Below are 22,741 nucleotides of genomic sequence, written 5' to 3'. Positions count from 1 at the left end.
TTTGTTTCATGTTAATCTACATTTACTTTCAGTGATAGAGCATCTACCTCAGGAGCTAAGAGACAGGTTTACAGAAATGAGAGAGATGGATCTTCAAGTTCAAAGTAAGATTTACTTATATCTATATTAAATTCCTGCTTAGTTTAATAGGAATTTAGGACTTTATTTTTTACATATTCAGTATTTTAATTACTTTAATTTATTATGTCCTAAATATATTCACATTAATTAATTAAATATTTGTATAATTGTTCAGATAAAAGAGCATAAATTATGAAGTTATTACCAAATGGTGGCATGATTAATAAGTTACTTATACTGCCGGATAGAAAAGTCTATAGTTAACACCAACAGAAGTTTTGACTAATACCATTAGACAACAAATATTTTTACTCAAAATTTTCAGGCCTAGTTAGAATAATAATAGTAGTAGTAGTGGCAAATGATGCAAGAAAGCAAGCTTATATAGCATTCAGCCAAAAAAAAAAAAATCTACACACTTCCATACCTTTCAAGAATTTGTCTACTTCTTCCTTGAATTTATTCAACCCATCCACTTCTACAACAGATAGAAGCCTGTTCTAACCCGCTGTCTGAAGGCAAACATCTGCACATTTATCCTGCAGCATCCTTCCTTAACTTAAATTTATGCCCCCTTATGTGTGTAGTCTCAGCAAGAGGAAGAATGCCATTCACATTCTGCTTACTCAATCCATTCAAAGCCTTAAAAATACCTCAATCAGATCACCCCCCATGCGTCTAGTCTTCAGAAGATGCAATTTGCAGAACTGAAGCCTTTCTGTGTAAGAAACCTTTTGTTCCTTTCACTAATATGGTTGCCCTTCTCTGCATCCATTCCAGCAGATCTACATCCTTCCTAAAGTGAGGCCTTCACACCTGTATACAATACTCAAGATGCAGCCTAACCATAGTCTTGTACAAAAGGATAATCACCTCCTTATCCCTGCTACCAAAGTTTCAGTATATCGTTGACAAAACTCCATGAGCTGTTCTGGAAGCATATCTGCACTGTTCAGAGAATTTCATATCCGACTGCACAATTACTCCCAGGTCTTTTTCGTTTTCCATTACCATGTGTGTAGTACCACACAGTTGATAAGTTTCTTTGGGATTACTGCTACCCATAGGCAGTACCTTGCATTTGTCAATGTTAAACTTTAACTGCTATTTCTCAGTCCATCGAGCCAATTTTCCTAGGACTTATTGCAGTAACTCGCCCTGATTACTGTAGTTAGTCACCCTGCCAACCTTTGTATCATCTGCAAACTTTGACATTAAGCCTGATATACCTTCATCAATATCATTAATAAATATTGAAAACAACAATGGATCCAGTATACTGAACTCTGGGGGACTCCACTGATAACATTAGTCCACGAAGAGCAGTGCCCATTGATAACCACTCTATCTTCTTTCGTTTAACCATCCCTTTATCCATAGCAGTAACTTGCCCTTAATGCCACATTGCTCCAGCTTATACAGCTTGGCGCCTCCGTAGCCAGGTGGGTAGGAGCAGCAGTGCGTAGCACACGCTTCTTGATTAGACCGGGGTTCGAGCCTGTGACCACCAAATACGGAGGATGCGGAAAGGTCAGGGAATGACCACCGCATATCCCCGGAGCAATATGGCCTTAGTTGCTAATGCTCCTAAAAAAAACCAAAATAAATAACTTATACAGCTGGAGCAATGTGACTTTTGATTTATTGATTGGTTTGACTTTCAGTCTTTCCGTTAATTGTTTTATCATTGAAGAGGTTTGGTCATAAAAAAAAAAATAAAATAACATTTCTTAAGCATAATTAATGCAGTTATTGTACAATGAGAATTTAAAATTAGTGGCACCTCTTGCATGCAATTATTGAAGTGTGCTGGCTTCATGTTCTGTATCAGCATTTTTCAATTGTTTACACATCCTGGATTCACATGTTACTGCACCATCTGGTTGGTGATATTTAATTGTTGAAGCCTGCAGGTTTTTTGGTTCGTTCTCAGTGATGCTAGCCATAGCAACAGTGAAGATATCCAAATGTAGGTAGTGATAAGCAGCACTACCAGATCACTCCATAGGGAGTTTTATTTTAAAAAATAATTAAAACTGTTTTCAATATAGAAAAAAAAAAATGGATTTTTCACAGCTCTTACTATATTAAAAATAAAGGTGGTATAAAAAATGAACGATTTTAGATTTTTTTTTTTTTTTCCCTGATTTTAAGGTTGTAAAATTGGTTACTTTTTCTGACTGCACAGAAGATCTTCAAAACATAATTAACGCACCTGCTAGAGAAGTAATTTGTGCATGATTATTTTAAATTTTCAGTTATAAAAATCGTTATGTTATGTTAAATTTTGCCATGTATATAGTATTGTTTCCAAAAAAATAAAAATAGAAAAAAAATACATGGCTATTAGCAGCCCTACTTATCATCTAAGATATGGCACATGAACACTAGTTTGACTAATTATATTGTTTCAGATATCATATTCTGCTGTGTTTTTTGCAAAACTCTGATATCATAACTTCTGAAGAGGTATCATAACACAAGAGCTATTCTGCATATGGTAGCTGTACAGTGATAACTGTGTGCACAAATCTAATTGTAGATTTTTTATTGACTAAAATATTTCCAGTTAAAAAATTGATAATGTGTTATTTTAATTGTTTATTCTATTAGCATAAGTGAGATAATTTTTCCCCTCTTTATTTTAGATGCTATGGATAGTCTGGATGAGAGAGTAAAACAGTTTTTCACAAATGCAAAGAAACAAAAAACTGAACAGAGAGATGGAGATTATGAAAAGCTACGTCAGGTATTGTTTATTTAGTTTTTATTTATTTGCCATTGATTTTTAATATATGCATAAAACATGTAAAATGAATTAGTCCAATAATTACTTTTCAAAAATTTCAAGTTGTTCTTTATTATTTGTTCATTTGTTGTGAATAAATGAAGATAGCAGATCCAAAATATGTTTTAATTAAATAATTATTATTTAAAAAAAGAAACACCAGTAAACCAAAAACATCACATGACTTCTTATGCTTCTTAATGGGATTTATTGTGCTGAAAACTAGGTTAGTGACATTCCAATAGTGTACATTCACATATACCCTTGCTCCAACACAAAACACTACCTAACAATTTGAATACATTTCTAGATTCTCTGTGAAATCTTGCCATCTGGCCTAACAATAAGGGTGGGAAAATACTTTATCATTACCTTGCTAATTAATTGAATGTGAACAAAATAACACAGTTTTATAGATGGTGCCAGTCTGTGCAAAGAAGCAATGTCACATCTATTAAGGGATCATTGTTGCATTACACATATGGCATTGTAAAAACAGATAGTATTAAAGATAAGATTATACCAGCACCACCATGGTACTTGCAACTCCAAAGATGCCATATAGAGTTGAACTGGAAAATCAGTGTTAACTAGCCCTTCCAGTCCTCTTATCCATGATACATTCAGAAAATGGAAACACTCGGTTACTAAATTATCAATTATGGGATAAATTGATAAAGGTTCATATCAGAATGAGCTTATAAGCATGAATTTTTATCATCTTTATTTTTAAATATGAGGTTGAATTCAAAGTTAACCAACATAATAAAAGTTATATGTATGGAATATGATGCTAAGTTATGATTCTCATTAAATTAAATTCTGAAATATAACTGACTAAAGCTAGATAAATTTAGCTATAATTAGAGAAGTAAATTTATTTAAAAATAAGCATATTAAAGAAATTTGAACAAAGAAAATAACTGAAACGAACATGAACAAGCTAACAGAAACACACCACCAGCCCAATTTGTAAGATATAAAGAATCTAGATGCACACGTGACAAGTTGATATGTGATGATTTACTCACTTGCATGCATTAAGTTTTGAATATGTAACATTTAACAATTTATATTTTATAACTAATTACTGCTGTTGCTTTATTGGTTTTCTTCCTTATTTAGGATTATTACAAAGCATTAGAAGATGCAGATGAAAAAGTTCATATAGCCAATCAGATTTATGACTTGGTAAGTAGAACCCAACTTTTAATCATTAACCAAAAACAAAAATATGCTGAGCTTAATGAAGACATGCTAATATGAGTAGGGGGGGACGGGATATTGCCATAACATCCTCTCTCTCTCTCTCTCTCTCTCTCTCTCTCTCTCTCTCTCTCTCTCTCTCTCTCTCTCTCTCTCTCTCTCTCTCTCTCTCTCGCACTATGTGATTTTTTATTCTTCCCAAGGTTGAAGAGCTGAGCAGCCAGCATTTTGATTCACTGTAGCTCCTGCTGCTGTGACAGCATTTAACCCTTTACCGAGCACAGGACCACCAGAATTTTTTTTTTCAGAAGGAAAGAATTATTAGAAAGAATGATCAAAATAGTAGGCAAGATTTATTTATTTTACCTTAAAGAACCATTCTTTTTGCCCATTCCACTTCTTTAACCTTTACTGGTCACATCAGTTTGTTAGAAAATTTTTGCACCTGATTAAGGGTTAAGTGTTTAATAGCTTCAGTTTATAAATTAAATGAACAGCCTTCACATTTATTTAATTCTTGGAACAGTGCTTAGGATTAGTGATGATTTTCATGCAAATTAAGAGTTATGTTATTTATGTGACTTTAAAAGCGTTAATACAAATGAATAAAATGAATAAATTTTCAGAAAAATACCCAGATGAACCCTTAATGCTTCTAAGCAGGTTGGTTGGTTTTTAGGAGCATTAGCAACTAAGGCCATATTGCTCCGGGATATGCGGTGGTCATTCCTTGACCTTTCCGCATCCTCCGTATTTGGTGGTGACAGGCTCGAACCCCGGTCTAATCAAGAAGCGTGTGATGCGCATTGCTGCTCCTTCCCACCTGGCTACGGAGGCGCTGCTTCTAAGCTCTATCTTCACTGAGTAAAGGCATGCCACAGCTTCTCACCATAATACTAATGTCCATTTTGACTGTTAAGAAATTTTGTTAATGAAAAGAATAAAGATATATGCTTACAACAGATGTGATTGAATAAGATTTATAAAACTAGCACTAATTTCAAAAGAAATTAGAGTTAGAAATTTTAAATTTGTTAAAAGAAAAATATACATTTTTTAATCGTGTTTGATTATGTAATGAATTTTCATATTTATTATTTTTGTTTCATTCTTTAGTTTCAAAAATTACTTAAAATTGTAAAATAATTACTTTCTAAAGAAAAGTTGAAATTTGTCCAATTCACTTTATCTGAAATACGTTTTTTTTTTTTTTTTAATTGTTAGATTAGCCTTAAAATAATATTATTACATTTCAGAAACTTGAAAATTTTTCTTATCTTCTCCCCCCACACACACCCATTTAAAAGTCAAATTGCTTCTCTGGAATACATTGTCAGTTTTTGTTGTGAAAACTGAAGTGTTAGATAAAAAATCTTCATCAATTTGGCATAATGTAAGGGGAAAGTGTCGAAAAAATTTCATAAGGCCATTCTCATCTAGTTATCAAGGTTCTGTGAATATGCAATACATAATTGACTTAATCCATGGAGTAGACAATATTCAAATTGCTGTTAGAAGATGCAAATAATTACTACATTTTTCAATTATGTGAATTGAAAATAAAGGGGATGGTATGTTGCATTTTGGTAGTTGCATATACTGAATTAGTATACGTATATACAGTAGGCTCTCAATATCTGTCATTTCTCATATCTCTTGTCTTTAAAATGTCACTCATATTATTGTGGATGTCCATAGTTTAAATTAGTGGTTTCCAACCATTTGTCACTTGAGTTGCACATTGATTAAAAAGGTGATATATTTGCTATACATATACACACATAGAATGGTAATACTTGTATGTATTAAAAACAACTTTTGAAACTGTAAATAAATTCATACTTCCATATAGGACACTATTTACAGACACACCAATATACATAACAGTTTTATATATAGGCAGCATAAAACAATGAAAGTCTCACATGTAAGCATGTAACATCCAACTGACAATGTGATGTTATCACTCTAGTTAATAAATTGCAGCATTGAATTTTACCCAAGTTAAGTTTTATTTGTATATGAGATATTTTCAAACACCAGTTCAGTGCTAATTTTGTGTTTTATTGTTTTTGATGTCATATAAGAATTCTAAGAGGTCAAGAGTAGTTCCCCATTTTGGAATGGAAATTGAAAATTATTGCTGATTTTGAACTGGCAAACAAATAACTGATACCAGATGCAGACATGGAATACTGCTCTACAATGGTAAGAACAATTGTAACTGATAAACAGAAACATCGATGTTGCAAAATTAGCAGTGCCTGACAGAATTAAAGGCTTAAGAGAGAGAAAATATTTTGCTAAAAATGGAGTAGTTATTATTGATTTGGATTTCTGATCAGCAAGCTAAGGAAGGATGCAGATTCCACCCTGATAAGACAGAGGGTTAAGAGGATTTTCAGTAATCTCAAGGTACAAAAAAAAATTTCTGCATTGTATTTTCCACGGGTAAGGACTGGTTCTATAAGTTTAAATTGAGGACTGGAATTCATTTGGTTCTGAGGCATGATTCAGCCAATGTTGGTAGAGCGTTACATTAGTGTTTGCTAGAATTATTGATGAACATGGATACAGTCCTAAATAAGTTTTCAACATTGATGAAATGGAACTGTTCTGGAAGAAAAGATACCCAACAGGAGTCTCATTATAAAGGAAGAGAAAGGTTTGCCAAGTTTTAAGCCATCTAAGGACCGACTGACTCTTCAGGGAAGCAACATTACTTGTGACTTCAAGTTAAAACAAACATTCATTTACCACTCTGAGAACCCAAGAGATTTGAAGAGCTTTGTGAAAGAAAAGCTTCCTGTAGTTTGGAAGTCAAGCAAGAAAGCTTGGGTTGCCAGGACCTTATTCCAGGAATGGTTCTGTCATCATTTCTGCCCTATAGTCAAGGTCAGTAAGAATAACTAGCTGAGAATGCATCAATGCTGCATGTTATCCAGACAACCTTGATGGGTTAACTTATAGGATAGCAAAAACAATCTTTTTTTCTCTTGGTAGGACATCAATCTTACAGCCCATGGAACAGAATGTTATTGTTAATTTCAAACATTACTACCATATGGTCATATGGTACCAAATGCTTGGAGACCACTGATGGAGAAACGCCCATTCTAAGGGAATTAGGTAAGTTTCAATAAAGAGTGCAGTTGACAGTATTGCAGTTGCCTAGGTAAAGTCGGTTTCCACTGTATGAATGCTGCAAATGAAAGAAATTCTGGCTTATTGTGTCACTAGTTTACAAGAATTCCAAGAGGAAACACCCAAAAAAATGAAGGAAAAGATTATGGAGCTGGATAACCAATCAGGCTTGAAATTACAGTAGAGCGATAATCCGAACTAATTGGGACCGGGGGTAGTTCGGACTTCCTATTTGTTCAGATTTTCGAACTTATCAAAAATACTGTTTTGGAGACTAAAAAAAAAAGTTCAGGAAGTTTAGAAATAAAAACACCAAGTTGTGCTTAAGTATTTTCATTCATTGGTACAAATGAAACTTTTCAGCCACAATAACACATATGTATAGGCCTTTAATGAAAATAATTACTTATTTTTTGCCGCAGAATTTCTGAACTTATTTTCTTTGCTGCTAGATCTCTCACTCTTTTTAGCAAGTGTAGTTGGGTTGGATAGCATTGAGTTTATTGATCGTTTGTTGATTCAGTATTCAGTTTGTTTGTCAATTTTCCACATTGACAAAAAACTTTATTACCAGTATAAAAAAATAAATAAATGCTGGCTTGTTCAGATTTTTGACGCTCTACTGTATAACTCTCTAATGTTTTAGAACTGTTGGCAGCACAAGCTGAAGAGCTCAGCATAAGCTCTTCACATGTTCAGTGAGATCTTTCAAAGTCATCAGGGATGTTATAGCTGATTTTCATTTCTGTTCTGAATAAAAGGAAAAAGACTAGTATAATCAACTCTAGATTCATTCTACAAGAAGAAAGGAGATACCAAGCAGCCACAGCCCTCAATTTAGGCCTTTAAGCTCCTAATATTAGATAGGGAATGATTCCTTCTTCAAGGAGCACTGTACAGTAAACTGACGTGCACATTGTATGTTGAAATCAATAAAAGTATTGTTAATCTAGTCTTTATTAGGTTTTTTTTTTTTGGATGGTCTTCACATCACTCAACTATAGGATTATGGGATGTCGACAAGAAACAGCTGCTTATTAATCATCCAGTCTTACCGTTAGAATAATAAAAAAAATAACGAGTCTCTACATGCCAGTGATGACAGAAATACTCGAAAAATTAGTGAGTGTGCAAGTTTATAGTTCCCCCTGGAACAAATTATCATTATAACCTATGAGTATATTGCTCCTTATCTGTCATTTCCTTAACCTGTGAGTATATTGCTCCTTATCTGTCATTTACTTAATCTTGTGATGGTTAAGGAAATGGCAGATAAGCAGAATTATCCATTTTTAATTGGTACCATAAATTGTTATGGTACCAATTAACAATGGATATCAAAGACCCACTATATACTAATTCTCTACTAAATATACTTAAGTAAATTTAGGGCAAATGCCTCATACTATGATCACTGACAGATCAGTTAGTTATTTTGTATCTGAACAGCACTGCACTTTTTACAATGTTCATTGGACTGAAGGCCAGCTTAATTGCTATTACCACTCACATCTTCCATATTGTGGATGTATCAATTCATTGGATTATTCAAGTCTTCATGGTACCCACTGATCAGGCTTCCAAAAAGGAGGCATTGGTATGGGTAATGTCATACCTTTAAATAAATAACAACATACTAATTCCCTGGAATAATGCTTTTTATTTGGAATAGTATAGTATCGAGGCAGCTCAATATGAGCTGCCTCAATATTGAGCTTCTCGTGGTGAAGGGCCTCCACAATATGAAATCGATGAATTAAATAGTGAACTTAGTTTGCTCTTTGCTGTGTCTACCTGTACAATAATATCAAAATACTAAATTATGAACTATAATATTATTTACTTTAGGTTGACAGATATCTTAGGAGACTTGATCAAGAATTGCAAAAATTTAAAATGGAACTAGAAGCAGACAATGCTGGTATCACAGAAATTTTAGAAAGGAGTAAGTAATATTTAATATCTTGTGTAGATGTTAAAGGTATTCTATATATAAATATAATCACTGTAGAGATCAGTTGGTTGTTTTATACCTAAACAGCACTGCACTTTACACTGTTCAGTGTACTAAGTGGCCAGATCATAAACTCTAAAATTTCAGGTTGTTTTTGCATAATTTCTGATCACTAACCAGAAGGGTGTGATTACTGCTGCCTGTCATATGAGTATCCTTTGCAGCTCAATTATCAGGATTCACTGATTACTGTTGTGTCTACTAGCTGAAAGTGGGATTCCTAACATATGAGACTGTGGCCAGCCTGGCATTGTATAATACAAACTACCTGTGAAAGCTGTTAATGAAAAATAGCTAGTTTGATAAATTAAACTATATTTTTAATTTATCATGTATGCAGATAATGAACAGGTACAGTTCATCCATATAGTAATAATGAACATCTAGTAATAATAAACAATGCATTTCTCACTAGAAATATTTTGATTAAACTTCTTAAGTTTTCATATCTGATACAGTCATTATTCTTCTGAAAACGAAGAATTTCTTTTCTGTGTTCAGCTTACTGCATAGCATAATCTTGTTGAGTATGAGTTTTCATATTTTGGCTTATACAAAAGCTTCCTCACTACTTGTAACCAGTCCTGTGCCTATTTTGCAACCAAAAAAAAAAAAAAAAAAAAGCCAACTATTAAAGAATAACCACATTCTGACTTTTGATCTGTATCATTGCATGGATTAAAGTCTGAGTATGAAAAATAAATCAATTAAAAAAATAAATAAATCATAAAAAAAATCAAGGTTCTCCCTCCTGTTTCATCCTGTTGTATGCAGTACACCAGCTTGCCTGTTTGCATAATGTTTTTTTTTTTTTTTTTTTTTTTTGGCATGAAGGACAAACAATAGTGACCTTTTTGAAAAAATATATCTGTTTGATAGTTTACATTAATTCTCCTAATTTTATTTGCTCTCATAAAATATATTGGAAGCATGAACCTTACCTGAGAATTGAGTTATTTTTTGTGAATGTTGTTTTCTCCAAAATGTATCATGTTCCAAACAAATACTCTGGGATGAAAAAAAAAGTACAATTCCATACATAGAATAAAATTATTTATTTTTCATTTGACCTGTACTTCTGTGCAAGGGTCCCACAAATATTCATTATTGGTTTTGTTTTTGTGATAAAGGGTTATTATTGCATAACCACACATATGAACAAATATACAAAATCATCTCCACAACAATATAATGGGTTTGCTACTTTTCACTCGTTTGAAGGTCTAGGTTTGTATTCCATCAGAGACTGGAAGAATTTTAAAGTTTTCTTCGACCAATCAACTATTGTCATTTTTTTTACAGAGTTCTGCATAATGGAAGTAAGGGAAGAAATCCCACATGTATTCTACAACTTTATGTAACATGTTTACTTTTTAATTTATTTTAGTAAAGATTTGATTTTAAAATTCAAGTGGGTGTTCCAGTGTACATTTGAAGCAAAAAGTAATTACATTTATTAATTTTTGTTAGTGATTACAGTGAATTTTAACATTTCATTGTAATTATATTTTGACTACTTTATTTATTATTTTTATTTTTTCCAAAAACAGATATACTAAATGGTACAGAAAGTTACACCTTGTGATCCATTATCTTGAATATTTAAAAAATAATAATAAATAAATAAATAAATAAATATATATATATATAATCACATCCTTTTATAATGCCAAAATAATGGATGCACTATAAAATACACAATTTTAAATTGTTTCTAGCCTTGCCCCTTTATTCCAAAACAAATGAATGGTGAACAGTATACTGCTGATATGACTTTTTTTTTTGATGAAACTGCTTGAAGGTTGATTTTGATGTTAATTTTTGTAAGCATGAAAAATAGCTAATACTATATAATTGAGTGAAACAAAAATAAAATAAATAAATAAAATATTTTTAGAATATATAAAAGTGCAGTGATTATATAGATTATATAATTATTTAGAGTATTTAAAAGTGAATATATTCTAAAAGTACTTTTAGAATATATATAAAAAATAGTGTAGATAACTTTAAAATACAGTTGATTACATTTTTTAGTGTCATGCATAATTTTCTCAGTGTGTTGTATGATATATATTAATTTTGAAGAAATGTTCTGGAACAACGTTTTAGATAGAAGAAGAATCTGTATTAAAAGTTTTATGGATTCAGATTTCTAAAAGTTTGCGAGTATGACTCAGAAGCTGTATTCAAACAAAATTGGTTGTTATTGCTATCTCTTTTTGAGGAATATTCCTTTAACATTTCTTTCTTTCTTTAAGTGGGATGGCCACAGTCTTGTGATGGCATGAAAGACACTAGCATGTGTCTCAGAAGTATCAGAAGTCTGGCTTCATAGGAAAAATGAAACAATATACTTATTTTTTTAATATTCAAATTGATTGCCACTAACATCCATACATATGAATTCTTGTATGAATATTTTCTTGGACATTTCTTAAAACAGAAGTGCTGATCTGAGAGCATGCATTTCAAATGTTTTCCTTCAATGCTGCAGTACTATTTGTTTTTGGGTTATAAACCACAATGTGCCCTTGTTAATGCTAATGCTAATTTTCTTAAGTCTTGTTTCAGTAGCTCACCCTGATTACTGTTGTTAGTCACGCTGCCAACCTTTGTATCATCTACAGACTTTGACATTAAGCCTTCATCAATATTATTAATAAATATGAAAACAATAATGGGCCCAGCACTGAACCTTGGGGGATTCCACTGATAACATTAGTCCACAAAGAGCAGGTGCCAGTGGATAACCACTCTTTGTCTTCTTCTACTTAAAACCATTTATCCATAGCAATAACTTGCCCTTAATGTCACTTTGCTCCAGTTTATACAGCAGCCTTTTATGTGAAACAGTATGAAAAGCCTTCCTGAAATCCAAGTATATGATGTCAAAATTATTTTTTGCATCCAGTTCCTTGGTCACTGCATCATAGTAACCTATCAGATTGGTTAGACAAGATCAGCCCTTAACAGATCTATGCTGTGGTTGCAGTATAATTGTCTGCCTGTCCAAATGGTCCTGCATTACTTCTTTTACCAGTGATTCCATTATTTTCCCTGGGACAGATGTTAAGCTAACAGGTCTATAATTACTTATGTCACTTTTGATTCCCTTTATGAATTGGGGATACATTTGCACTTTTACAGTCGATAGGACCTCCCCTGAATCCAAGGATGGTCCCATAATTATGGCTAAAGGCTTACTTCCTTTGCTGCCTCTTTTAATATGATTGGATATATACCATCCACCCCAGGTGCCTTTTTTATGTTAAGCTGCAACAATTCCACTTTCCTTTCAGTTATCACAATGAATTCTCTACACTCAGAGGAAAAACATTAGCGATCAAATGTACCCAGAATCTGTGGTTCAAAAGCTCTAAACTCGACGTCAAAATACATCGGACCACCAACAAATGTCAACAAGTGAAAGAAGACATTGTGTCTATGATTAAAATGAATACAAATCTATTCTAAAAAAAATTTCTTTTTTATTTTTCTGAAGTGGACAGGACTTTTTGACTTTGGTCATGATCACAGGATAGTAAAAACATGAAATGAATGGCAGAATTTATAGATGAGAGATCAGCTGTTATCCCGGAGCATGTGTGTAAAAAATCTGAAATCGGATAGGGGTGCTGCACATTAATTGAATTTTGATGTAATTTATAATTTCGAGCATTTCTGCTATTAAATTTCATATAATCGTGTTGGATATTAATAATTTTTGGCATCATTAAACAAGAATGTATGGCCTTCACTGATGCATGGAAAGCTAATTCCGAGGCTGAAGAATGTGAAGCAAGGACAGAAGCCTTGTGCTGTTTCACTCTCATGTCCAAATTGCAGCATTTAGATCCCTGATAGAATGAGTTGCAGTCTTTGCATGAAATATGATAGACCAAATCATTTGTTTGAAACATGAAAGAAGGTTGGATAGAATGATTATTTAGCACAGTCTGTAATTTCCTCATAGGTTTAGAAACAATTTTAAATTCTGTCTCTTTGAAAAGTTGGTTAAGCTATTTATGCCATCGCTCAATGTATGGTAAAGAAATAAAATATTTTTTTTCTCATATTACTATTGTTATTCAGATCAGTTTGTTTTAGCTGACTATCTGCTTGTTCCTTGATATGGTTTATTACTGGTAGTGGGTAACTGTTTGTTAATATTTTTATTTCTGTATTTAAAGCAGATCCAGATGAAGAATATTTAAATGCATTTAGGAATTGATTTAGAATGGTTGATCTTTTGTGCTTTTTATGAAGGGATGGTAGCTGTTATAATGTAAAAACATGCCAGTGTTTATGGGTTTTCTATATATTTTGAACAAAATGTCATTATTATTACAGATAAGAGTACAATTTACAAAATTTAATGCTCTATTGTCCACATTCTCAGTTTCCAAGGTAAACTGTAGTCTAGAATGAATGTCATTAAAGGTATATAAAATTTCCTACAAGGTGGTTGATCTGTGATACAGAGGACATCATCTAGATATCTACCGTAATATCTAATCCTAGGAAGAAAAGGTGATAAATATAACTGTTCAATTTGGACAAGTAGATTTCCAACATGAGGCCACTTAGACTCAGACCCATAGGCAATCCAAAAATCTGTTTTTAAGCTTTATTTTGAAATGTGATGTTATTAGTATTAGTAGAGGCATATGATGCAAGAAAGCAAGGTTATACAACATCAGCCAAAAAAAAAAAAAAAACCCCTTCCCATTTCACCCATCCATTCGCTCCATATGTTTGTCTAGTTTTGCCTTGAATTTATGTAGGCTGTCAACTTCTACGACGACGGATGGAAGTTTGTTCCAGCAATCAACCACAAGCTGGCTAAAGGAAAATTTCCGCACATCTATTCTACAACTGTCATTCCTCAATTTGAATTTATGTCTCCTCAGGTGATTAATCTGGGCAAGAGGAAGAATCCCATCAGTATTAAGCTTGCTCAAACCATTCAAGGCCTTATACACCTCAATCAGATCACCTTGCAGGTGCCTAGTCGCCAGACACTGTAATTTGCAAATCTTAAGCCTTTCTTCATAAGAGCAACCCTTTGTTCCATTCACTAATCTTGTTGTCCTTCTCTGTACTTGTTCCAGCAGCTCTACATCCTTCCTAAAATGAGACCTCCAGACCTGTATACAGTACTCAAGGTGTGGCCTGACCATTGTCTTATACAAGGGGATAATCACCTCCTTATTGGCTGCTATTAAAAGTTTGATCAAGCCAAAAATTACTGTAATAGGAAGTTTTGTATGGGAAGGAGTTATTACTCAACATTTCCCATATGATATCTAACTTGTACTCAAAATTCATGTTAGTATATAGTGAGGTAATATCAAGGGAATATAACATATTTATCTTTCAATCTGTTTCAAACTTTCTAATAATGCATCAGAATTTTTTATACCAAAATTGATAGCTGTCTAAAGGACTTCACTATATTGTATAGATGGGTGGCTAAGGATGAAAAGGCTGAATGTTTATATGAAACAATTGGACAGATGGGGTAGCCTTTCTTATGAAGTTTAATTTGACCAAAATGTGGGAATGTTATATGTTCTAGCTTTTAAATCCTTTAATTGTGCCATGGAGATAATAATAATAAAATTCTTTAATAAATTACCTGGTATACATTTTTGATTCCCTGCACAGATAACCAGAGGAATCTTGCAAAACATTCACTATACAAGTGACCAATCACAAAGATACAAAGTTCAGCTACAAAGTAACCATTAAAGACAAAATATCTGAACAGAGAATTAATCTTAATAAAAACAAGACTACAAATTAAGCATAACATAAAATGACATCGGCGTACTAGGGCCGGCACTTGCAAACCTGGCCTTTATATATATAGTAAGATAGCCCAAGATGTCATCTCGATATGACTTGTCAATTGATCATAGGTCCAAGTCGATGTTGAGCAAGTTGAGAGTGTCCAAAGTCACATTTGGGAAGTGTCTATTGAAACTCTGGAGCCTTGAGCACAAAGAGGGGATATTGTGAAGGTGTCTTCCTTGCAAACGCCAACCAACAGTGTTCCAGATGTTCATATGATCATGCTTAGATGAACACAGATGAAGGAAAGCCTTTATTTTCTGCACGTGGGCTCTGTAGACTTCTGGCATGTATTGCAGGTTGGAGCATAGTACAGATTTGTATGTCATGTAGATCTGATGAGACCACCCGTTGGGGCCGACCGGGCTAGCCGAGTGGGTAAAGTACCTGCCCGGCAACCCAAAGGTCGCGGGTTCGATTCCCGCCTCGGGCTTGGATCAAAGTACTGCAAAAACCTTGGGAGGTGCAATATGGCCACAGAAGCCGATGCGCCAACAACTACCAAATCAAAAAAAAAAAAAAAAAAAACCACCCGTTGGCTCACTTCAGCACCCAGAATTCTAGACCCCATAGTTTCTTGAGGCTGATGGGAGGTGCGGCTGACCAAACTTCCAGAGCATAGGACATCATGCTACTGAAGTACGTTTCGAGGTATTTCCTAATTATTTGCTTGTTGTGAGTTCTGCATAAATCTATTTTCATTCCCAGAAGACTCACAAGGCTTTGGAATGCTGGGCTTGGATTTGTTGTTTAAAAGCGAGATTCGCGTCTAGGATTACCCCTAGGAACTTGACACTGTCTGTGGGAGTCAGAACCTTTCCTGCTAATTCCGGAAGTAAGGTATCAGCGGATGTCATGCAACTTGAAGAAAAGATGAGATTTCTTGACTTCTGGGGATTAACTGAAAGACCAAAAAAATTTGGCATATTGGCAGAAAGTATTAAGGTAGTTGTTCAAAGTTTCTGAGAAGGTTTGTCTTTCTTGTGGATCAACAACCTGGTGTTTATATGGCAAGTAACATACAATATCATCAGCATACGACAAGAATGCTGGAACTTGATCCATAAGTGGAATGAATATTGCAGTGAATAGCAGAGCTGAGAGAGAACCACCCTGTGGGATTCCTACTTCTGCACTTTTATAGATGGTGCTGTTATTACATGTGAAATGAAGCATTCTCCTATGTAAAAGGCTTTTGAGGAGCTTGAGTGTATTGCCGGATATCCCTTAGAAACTATTCAGTAATGCAAGGAGGTGTGTGATTTGGACTGAGTCAAATGCAGATTTGATGTCCAGAAAAATGATATGTAGGTCCTCGTTGTCATTCCAGGCGTGAAGTATTTTCTGCGATAAGGACTGTAGACAGGTTATAGTAGATCTATTCGGCATGGCATAATGGGTATGATCTAGCCTATGTGCAAAGACTGCGAGTGCAACATCATTATAGATGCACTTCTCGAGGCATTACAGGTAGGGAGAGGCGATTGATATTGGCCTGAAATCCACAGGTATTTTCCCATGAGGCTTTTTTTGGAACTGCCACGACTCTGTAAGTCAACCACCTCGCAGGCGCCTGTCCCTGTTTGAGTATTTTGTTGTAGAGGTGGATGAGCTCTCTGAGATGTAATCATTCTTCCGGTAAAAAGTCAAAGATTTGTTATATTGATTTATCAGGTTTGAAAATGTCTGCATTAATTTCTTGGTAAGTTTCTTCATAAAAAGTGGAATCGTCAGAGATTATGTTATTTAAATTATTTATGTAGTCTTTTTTTTTTATCTAATATTTTAATAGTGTCTCCTTTGTCAGCATGCTATATAATGATATCATTATTTCTTCTGAGATAATATAACACTGAAAGTTCGTTCTTGCTAAGCTTATGGGAGGGATGCAGAATTTTGGGGTTATTTATAACCTGGTTTATCTGCTGAATGATTATCTTTTTGTGGTATGTTGCAGAAACCGAATTTGACATTTACAATTAGCTGTTTCTTAGGCAAAATACGTGGTGGTAAATTGTAATTTAATCCTTCAGTTATAAGTTAAATTTGGTTTCGAGTCAAATTGAACAAAGAGAGGTTGGTTATATGTGGTTGATCTGGTGCAGAATGAGACCTAAGGGGATGTTCAGTATAAATTTTATGCATATTGCCAAATTTTCAGGATATTGCATTAAGTTTGTTGCGGTGTCAGTTTTTTTTTTCCACTGCTAAAGCATCAACCTGAAAATTAATTGAGGTCTTTAATAAAGACCAATCACTGGCATGTAAATATTTTAAAAATTTATTGCGTAATTTCCTAACTTCCCGAAGAAATCGTTGCTTCTTTAAATATCGTTATTTTAACAAGAGTTTCACAATACTAAATGAAGTAGCTTGTGCCAGTATTTTAATACTCAGAATATTGTAATTAAATTTCACAACAGCAAATTTTTTAGTTTCATTTTATCGCTAATGTTTTTTCTCCGAATATAGAGAATTCGTTTAGTTATTTTAAATTATTTTATTCAAAGAGAGTGTTAGGAAAGAAGTGTTCTGCATGCTTATATCAAGGTAATTCCTCTCGTTAGTTTATAAACTGTTAATATAAGCATAGAAGTCTTTGTTGCTTTTCTTTGTATTCTTTTCCAAAGACATAATCTGCCTTAGCTTGCCTAACCTACTTTGTGACTTAGTTACAAACTAATTTATATCTACCATAGGCTTCTGGATAACCTGATAATTTATATGCATCCCACGCACTTTTCTTCTCTGCCACTTGTCTCAATAGTTCATCTGATATCCATTTAGAAAGTAAATGGATATCAGAAAGTAAAGAAATCCTTGCTGTTTTTCTTAGCATATTAGATCTAAGCCTTGAACAGTATTTCTTCATTAGTATGAAAAGCTTAGTGGCTTCTATGATTACTTCCCTGAATGCTTTCCATTTAGAATTTGCTCCTGGTAACATCATCAGTTGGTCCCACTGTATAGAATTTAAAAACTGTCTGAGACCACTGTAGTCACCCTTATAAAAGCAAAAGCCTTTCTCTTTACCCTTGACAGTAGTTATATCTTTAATTAAATTCCAAGTCAGTGCACTGTGATCACTGTCATCTAGTGGTTAGTCATCAGGGTATTCTGATTTCTGAAATATGTAAAAAAAATATTAGGAGCGTGTTTTTGTAACCATAAGAAAATGGCACGTGTATTTCCTATGGGTCCAGACTCCTGTCTCACTCCATACATGTGAGAGATCAAGCAACATACAGTGCCACAAAAAGTGCATAGCCCATTGTAAGCTGTTGTGTTGGTTTATCTGCTGTGTAAACTTCTGAGCCTTTAAATTTTTTAAAATTTCTGTTTATTTATTTATTAACCAACTTAGTTAATAATGTTTTTACAATTGCCATATTCTTGTTATAGGATCATTAGAACTGGACAATCCTCCACCTACAGTTAATAATGTAAAGGGTGAAAGTAAGTATTTTAAAATTAAATTATATTATTCTTAGTGATCAAAAAAATAAAATGAATTCCATTAAAATGTTTTTAGTAATATCATAGTGTTTCCCATTATATTTTATAAAACATTTCTGTCACTGATTCTTCTCTTCTTTATAGCTATTCTAGATCTAAAAATGTACAGGGTCTCAGAAAAGTAACTACCGTTTTTAAATTGTCCCTGTTCTTAAGCTTTCAGCCCGCATAACATATAAATCAGCCTGTAAATATTCTTGTATAGATATAATGTATAAAAAACTGTATGAACTAGATTACCAGTTGAACTGTCACACTGTACTTGATGCACAAAAAGAACAAGATTATACAAAAATGTTGGATGTTAATTAACTAATTGTATTTATTTGTGTATATTTCACAACAGCAAATTAAGTCACTATTAGCTGTATGGGAGTAACTAACATACAGTTTGTAACCATATTAACGTGCAGAGGATAACTATTTTAAGAGGCAGTCTACATTCGAGTTTTAAACATTAAGTGTACCTACAATATATAATAATTACTTAATTTTATGGCTTATTAAATTAACATTGACCAACTAATTAAATTTATATTATAGAAAATTATACTGGATTTTGTTTTGAGTTTTATTGCTTATTATTATAATGTTCATCATTTATCACTGTTTGAGAGTGGCATTCATTGAGGTGAAATTAATATTACAGTGGTCATAACATTGGCTCTGATTTTCTGGACATTTAAAATAGCCTCTCGGGCTAATTTGCTTACCATAGTTGTGACTGTACTTTTAGCTTTAAGTTTAAAAAAAGTGTTAATAATTATAGTATGTGTTTTGTTTGATGTGATAATTTAGTGCCTTTACTTAACACTTTGAACAAACCCACTGTATTAACATGTGCAAAAGCTTATTATGTATCTAAACACACCTGATAATTTTATTCACATTGACAGCAAAAACTTTAATATTCTTTTCTTCAGGTATATTATAATTTCATCAAAATGTTATCCGAGATGCTATTGCTACTAATTCACCTTAACAGACAGAATTTACACAAACTGTATTATTTAATATAGTGAAACAATCTCATTTCACCTCTTCTATAGATGATAATAATGACTTCAGTTGCTGTTCCCAAGTTTATTTATATAAAGGAATTATTTTTTAAAGGGATGGCTGAGTGGGAGAAGACAGAGAGTGGTAATCAGTGGACACTGCTCTTTGTGGACTAATGTTATTAATAGAGTTCTCCAGGATTTGGTATTGGGCCCATTGTTGTTTTCTATATTTATCAATGATATTGACGAAGGCATATAAGGCTTAATGTCCAAGTGTGTAGATGATACAAAGATTGGCAGGGTAGTTAACGGTAGTAATGATAGCATGCTAGTGCAAAAGGATCTAGAAAGGTTAGGCAGATCGGCTGAAAAATGGTAATTGAAGTTTAACATTGACAAATGCAAAGTACTGCACATGGGTAGCAGTAACCCCAGATTAATTTACCAACTGTGTGTGTGTGTGTGTGTGTGTGTGTGTGTGTGTGTGTGTGTGTGTGTGTGTGTGTGTGTGTGTGTGTGTGTGTGTGTGGTACTACACTCAAGGTAGCAGAAAATGAAAAAAATCTAGGGTAATTGTACAATCAGATATGAAGTTCTCCGAGCAGTGCAGACAGGTTGCCAGGACAGCTCATGGGATTTTGTTAATGATATACAGGAATTTTGCTAGCAGAGATAAAGAGGTGATTATCCCATTGTATAAGACAATGGTCAGGCCACATCTTGAGTACTGCATACAGGTCTGAAGGCCTCATTTTAGGGAAGAGGTAGAACTGCTGGAACAAGTACAGAGAAGGGCAACGAGATTGGTGAGGGGAACAAAGGAGTGCTCTTACAAAGAAAGGCTTTGGTTTGGAAAATTGCAACACCTAGAGACTAGGCACCTGTGAGGTTATCTGATTGAGGTGTTTAAGTCTTTGAATGGATTGAGCAAGCTCAACGCTGATGGGATTCTTCCTCTTGGTCAGACTACACACAAGGCATCACAGATTCAAATCGAGGAAGGACAGTTAAAGAATAGATGTGCAGAAGTTTGCCATTAGCCAGCAAGTGGTTGATAGTTGGAACAGGCTTTCATTTGTTTTTGTGGATGTTTATACTTAAATTCAGGAAAGAACTACACAAACTATTGGAGGGAATGAATGGGCGAAATGAGAAGTGGTTTTTTTTTTTTTTTTTTTTTTGGGGTGCTGTATAAGCTTGCTTTCTTGCATCATATGCTAATACCATTTTGTCTTAATTATATACAGTAAGTCTTCAAGTAAAATTTAGGGAGAAAAGCCTCATGCCACGAAAGCTTTAGAACATCATAGTAGGGTAGAGTCTCATTTTTACGTAGCAACAAGCAAACTGGCTTACTACTAAATGCATCAATCTTGTATTGTGGAGTCCCTCCACTACAAGTTGCCTTGGTATTGTACTACCACAAAGAAAAAGTACTGAAAGAGAGAATTATATTTGATTTATTAAAAAAGAATGCCAGTACCCATACTGCAGTTTTAACTCTATTAACTCTGTTGTCAGATAGATTGGTGGGTAGGCAGACACTGTGAAGATCTGAACAACCTAATAATGAACTATATTCACAATATGGGAGATGCAAGATCGTATGGCCATTAAAGAACTCAAGTAAAATTTTGGGTATAAAGCCTCATTTTTTACTTAGTAATAGCCCCTGGATTTGCTGCTAAATGCATTAGTCCAGAGGTTCCCAAACTTTCTCGGTTCATGGCACCCTTGGTGTCTCAGTAATTTTTTCATGGTGCCCCTAGGCTAAAAGAAATACCTAACAGCTCCTTTTTTTAAGTAGTTAGATCCAAACAACTTAATAAGTAATGTTGAAACTGTCAACTACCTTGAGCTAGTAGTTCGTGTGGTGTCCGACAGATGTCGAGTATCGCTGTGTTTCCCTCGAAAATTAAAATATCTCATGGCCCTCCTGTGAGTTCGCTGAAGCTCCCTGGGGTGCTGCGGTACACAGTTTGGGAACCTCTGCATTAGTCTGATATTGGTGGAAGGTCTACAGTTTTAAGTCTTATAAGATGAATAGTTTTTTGATATAGTTTGCATACCTCCATTTAGTGAAAACCTTGAGTTAATGTAAGAAATCCATCCTTAAAAGATTCATTAAATAAGGATTTCAATGTATATTTTTGTACCTTAAAGAATAGCAAAAAGGTTTGTATTTAGGGTTTCACATTATTCAAGTTTACTTATTTTGTATGACATTTTTCTGTTTACTTTTTTACTTCATTATGATCATAAATTAAATTGCATCATGTTATTGAAAAAATATTTACAGAAAGAAAATATTCCCAGCAAGGAAGCAACACAAGTCATCCTCCTGAAAAGAGAGTGGCAACAGATAAAGTATTATCAACTATAGTAACAGAAGTGATGCGGGAAACCATCACTAACAGAGGCCCAACTGCTGGATCTTCGAGTCATTCATCATCCTCAACTTCATCATCGTCATCTACTAGTAGTAATAGTTCAGGTGGAAGTTCAGCATCAGACAAAGGAGTGAATGTATCACAGCCACCACTTGGTTATGGACTAGGTGCTGGCAGCAATGCTATTGCTGCTGCTGCATCTCAAGCAATTGCAGCGACACAACAGGTAAATTAGAATGAAAATGCTAAAGAATTTTTACAGGATATTTTTATTATGCAAATGTGGTGCGATGCTTTGCAGATGGAATGTGCACAATATACTTCCTGTTTAGTAGTACATACTCTGTCTTGCTTTGCCACATGCCCTTACTTTCTTTAAATTCATTTCATTTACCCAACTTTAAAAATGGCACTAAAAGTGGTAATCCTGCAGTGTTTTTTTTATCCTTTTTACTTTTTTGGAGATGCTGCCAAATACACATGTGAGTTTTTATGTGCTCCACAATGGGACCAAAGTTGCCATCTATCCAAATCATGAAATTTTGACAGTATGTTGAAAAATCTACACCAGACTAACAGATTTAAATATATAGAATGGGCTATATGTCAATTTACCAAAAAGAGATGCAATTTTCAAAGAAGTAAATTATTGAAAACAATTCATTTAAATATCATCATGTAAATATAATATTTATAAAGTAATATGGGAATGAAAATTGACCTCAAGATTTAAGTTGTGCAAATT

The 22,741-nt window shown here is 33.8% G+C and overlaps 1 protein-coding gene across 2 annotated transcripts in view; it reads left to right on the top strand.

Moving 5' to 3' along the window:
* Ing3 (Inhibitor of growth family, member 3) overlaps window positions 1-22,741 on the top strand; it is a 114,673-nt gene that overhangs the window by 64,299 nt on the left and 27,633 nt on the right. For both annotated transcript variants that reach the window (XM_090369719.1, XM_090369720.1), the window contains exons 3-8: window positions 33-104; window positions 2,730-2,830; window positions 3,995-4,060; window positions 9,068-9,164; window positions 18,492-18,545; window positions 21,906-22,222. In XM_090369719.1, the coding sequence (XP_090225845.1) occupies window positions 33-104; window positions 2,730-2,830; window positions 3,995-4,060; window positions 9,068-9,164; window positions 18,492-18,545; window positions 21,906-22,222 (707 nt within the window). The remainder of the gene's footprint in view (window positions 1-32; window positions 105-2,729; window positions 2,831-3,994; window positions 4,061-9,067; window positions 9,165-18,491; window positions 18,546-21,905; window positions 22,223-22,741) is intronic.

The sequence above is a fragment of the Mastigoproctus giganteus genome, chromosome 3, assembly GCF_048544385.1.
Source record: "Mastigoproctus giganteus isolate SK-2022 chromosome 3, ASM4854438v1, whole genome shotgun sequence".
Taxonomy (NCBI): domain Eukaryota; kingdom Metazoa; phylum Arthropoda; class Arachnida; order Uropygi; family Thelyphonidae; genus Mastigoproctus; species Mastigoproctus giganteus.
Note: the sequence above shows the minus strand (reverse complement) of the source record. Positions and strands in the feature narration are given on the sequence as shown.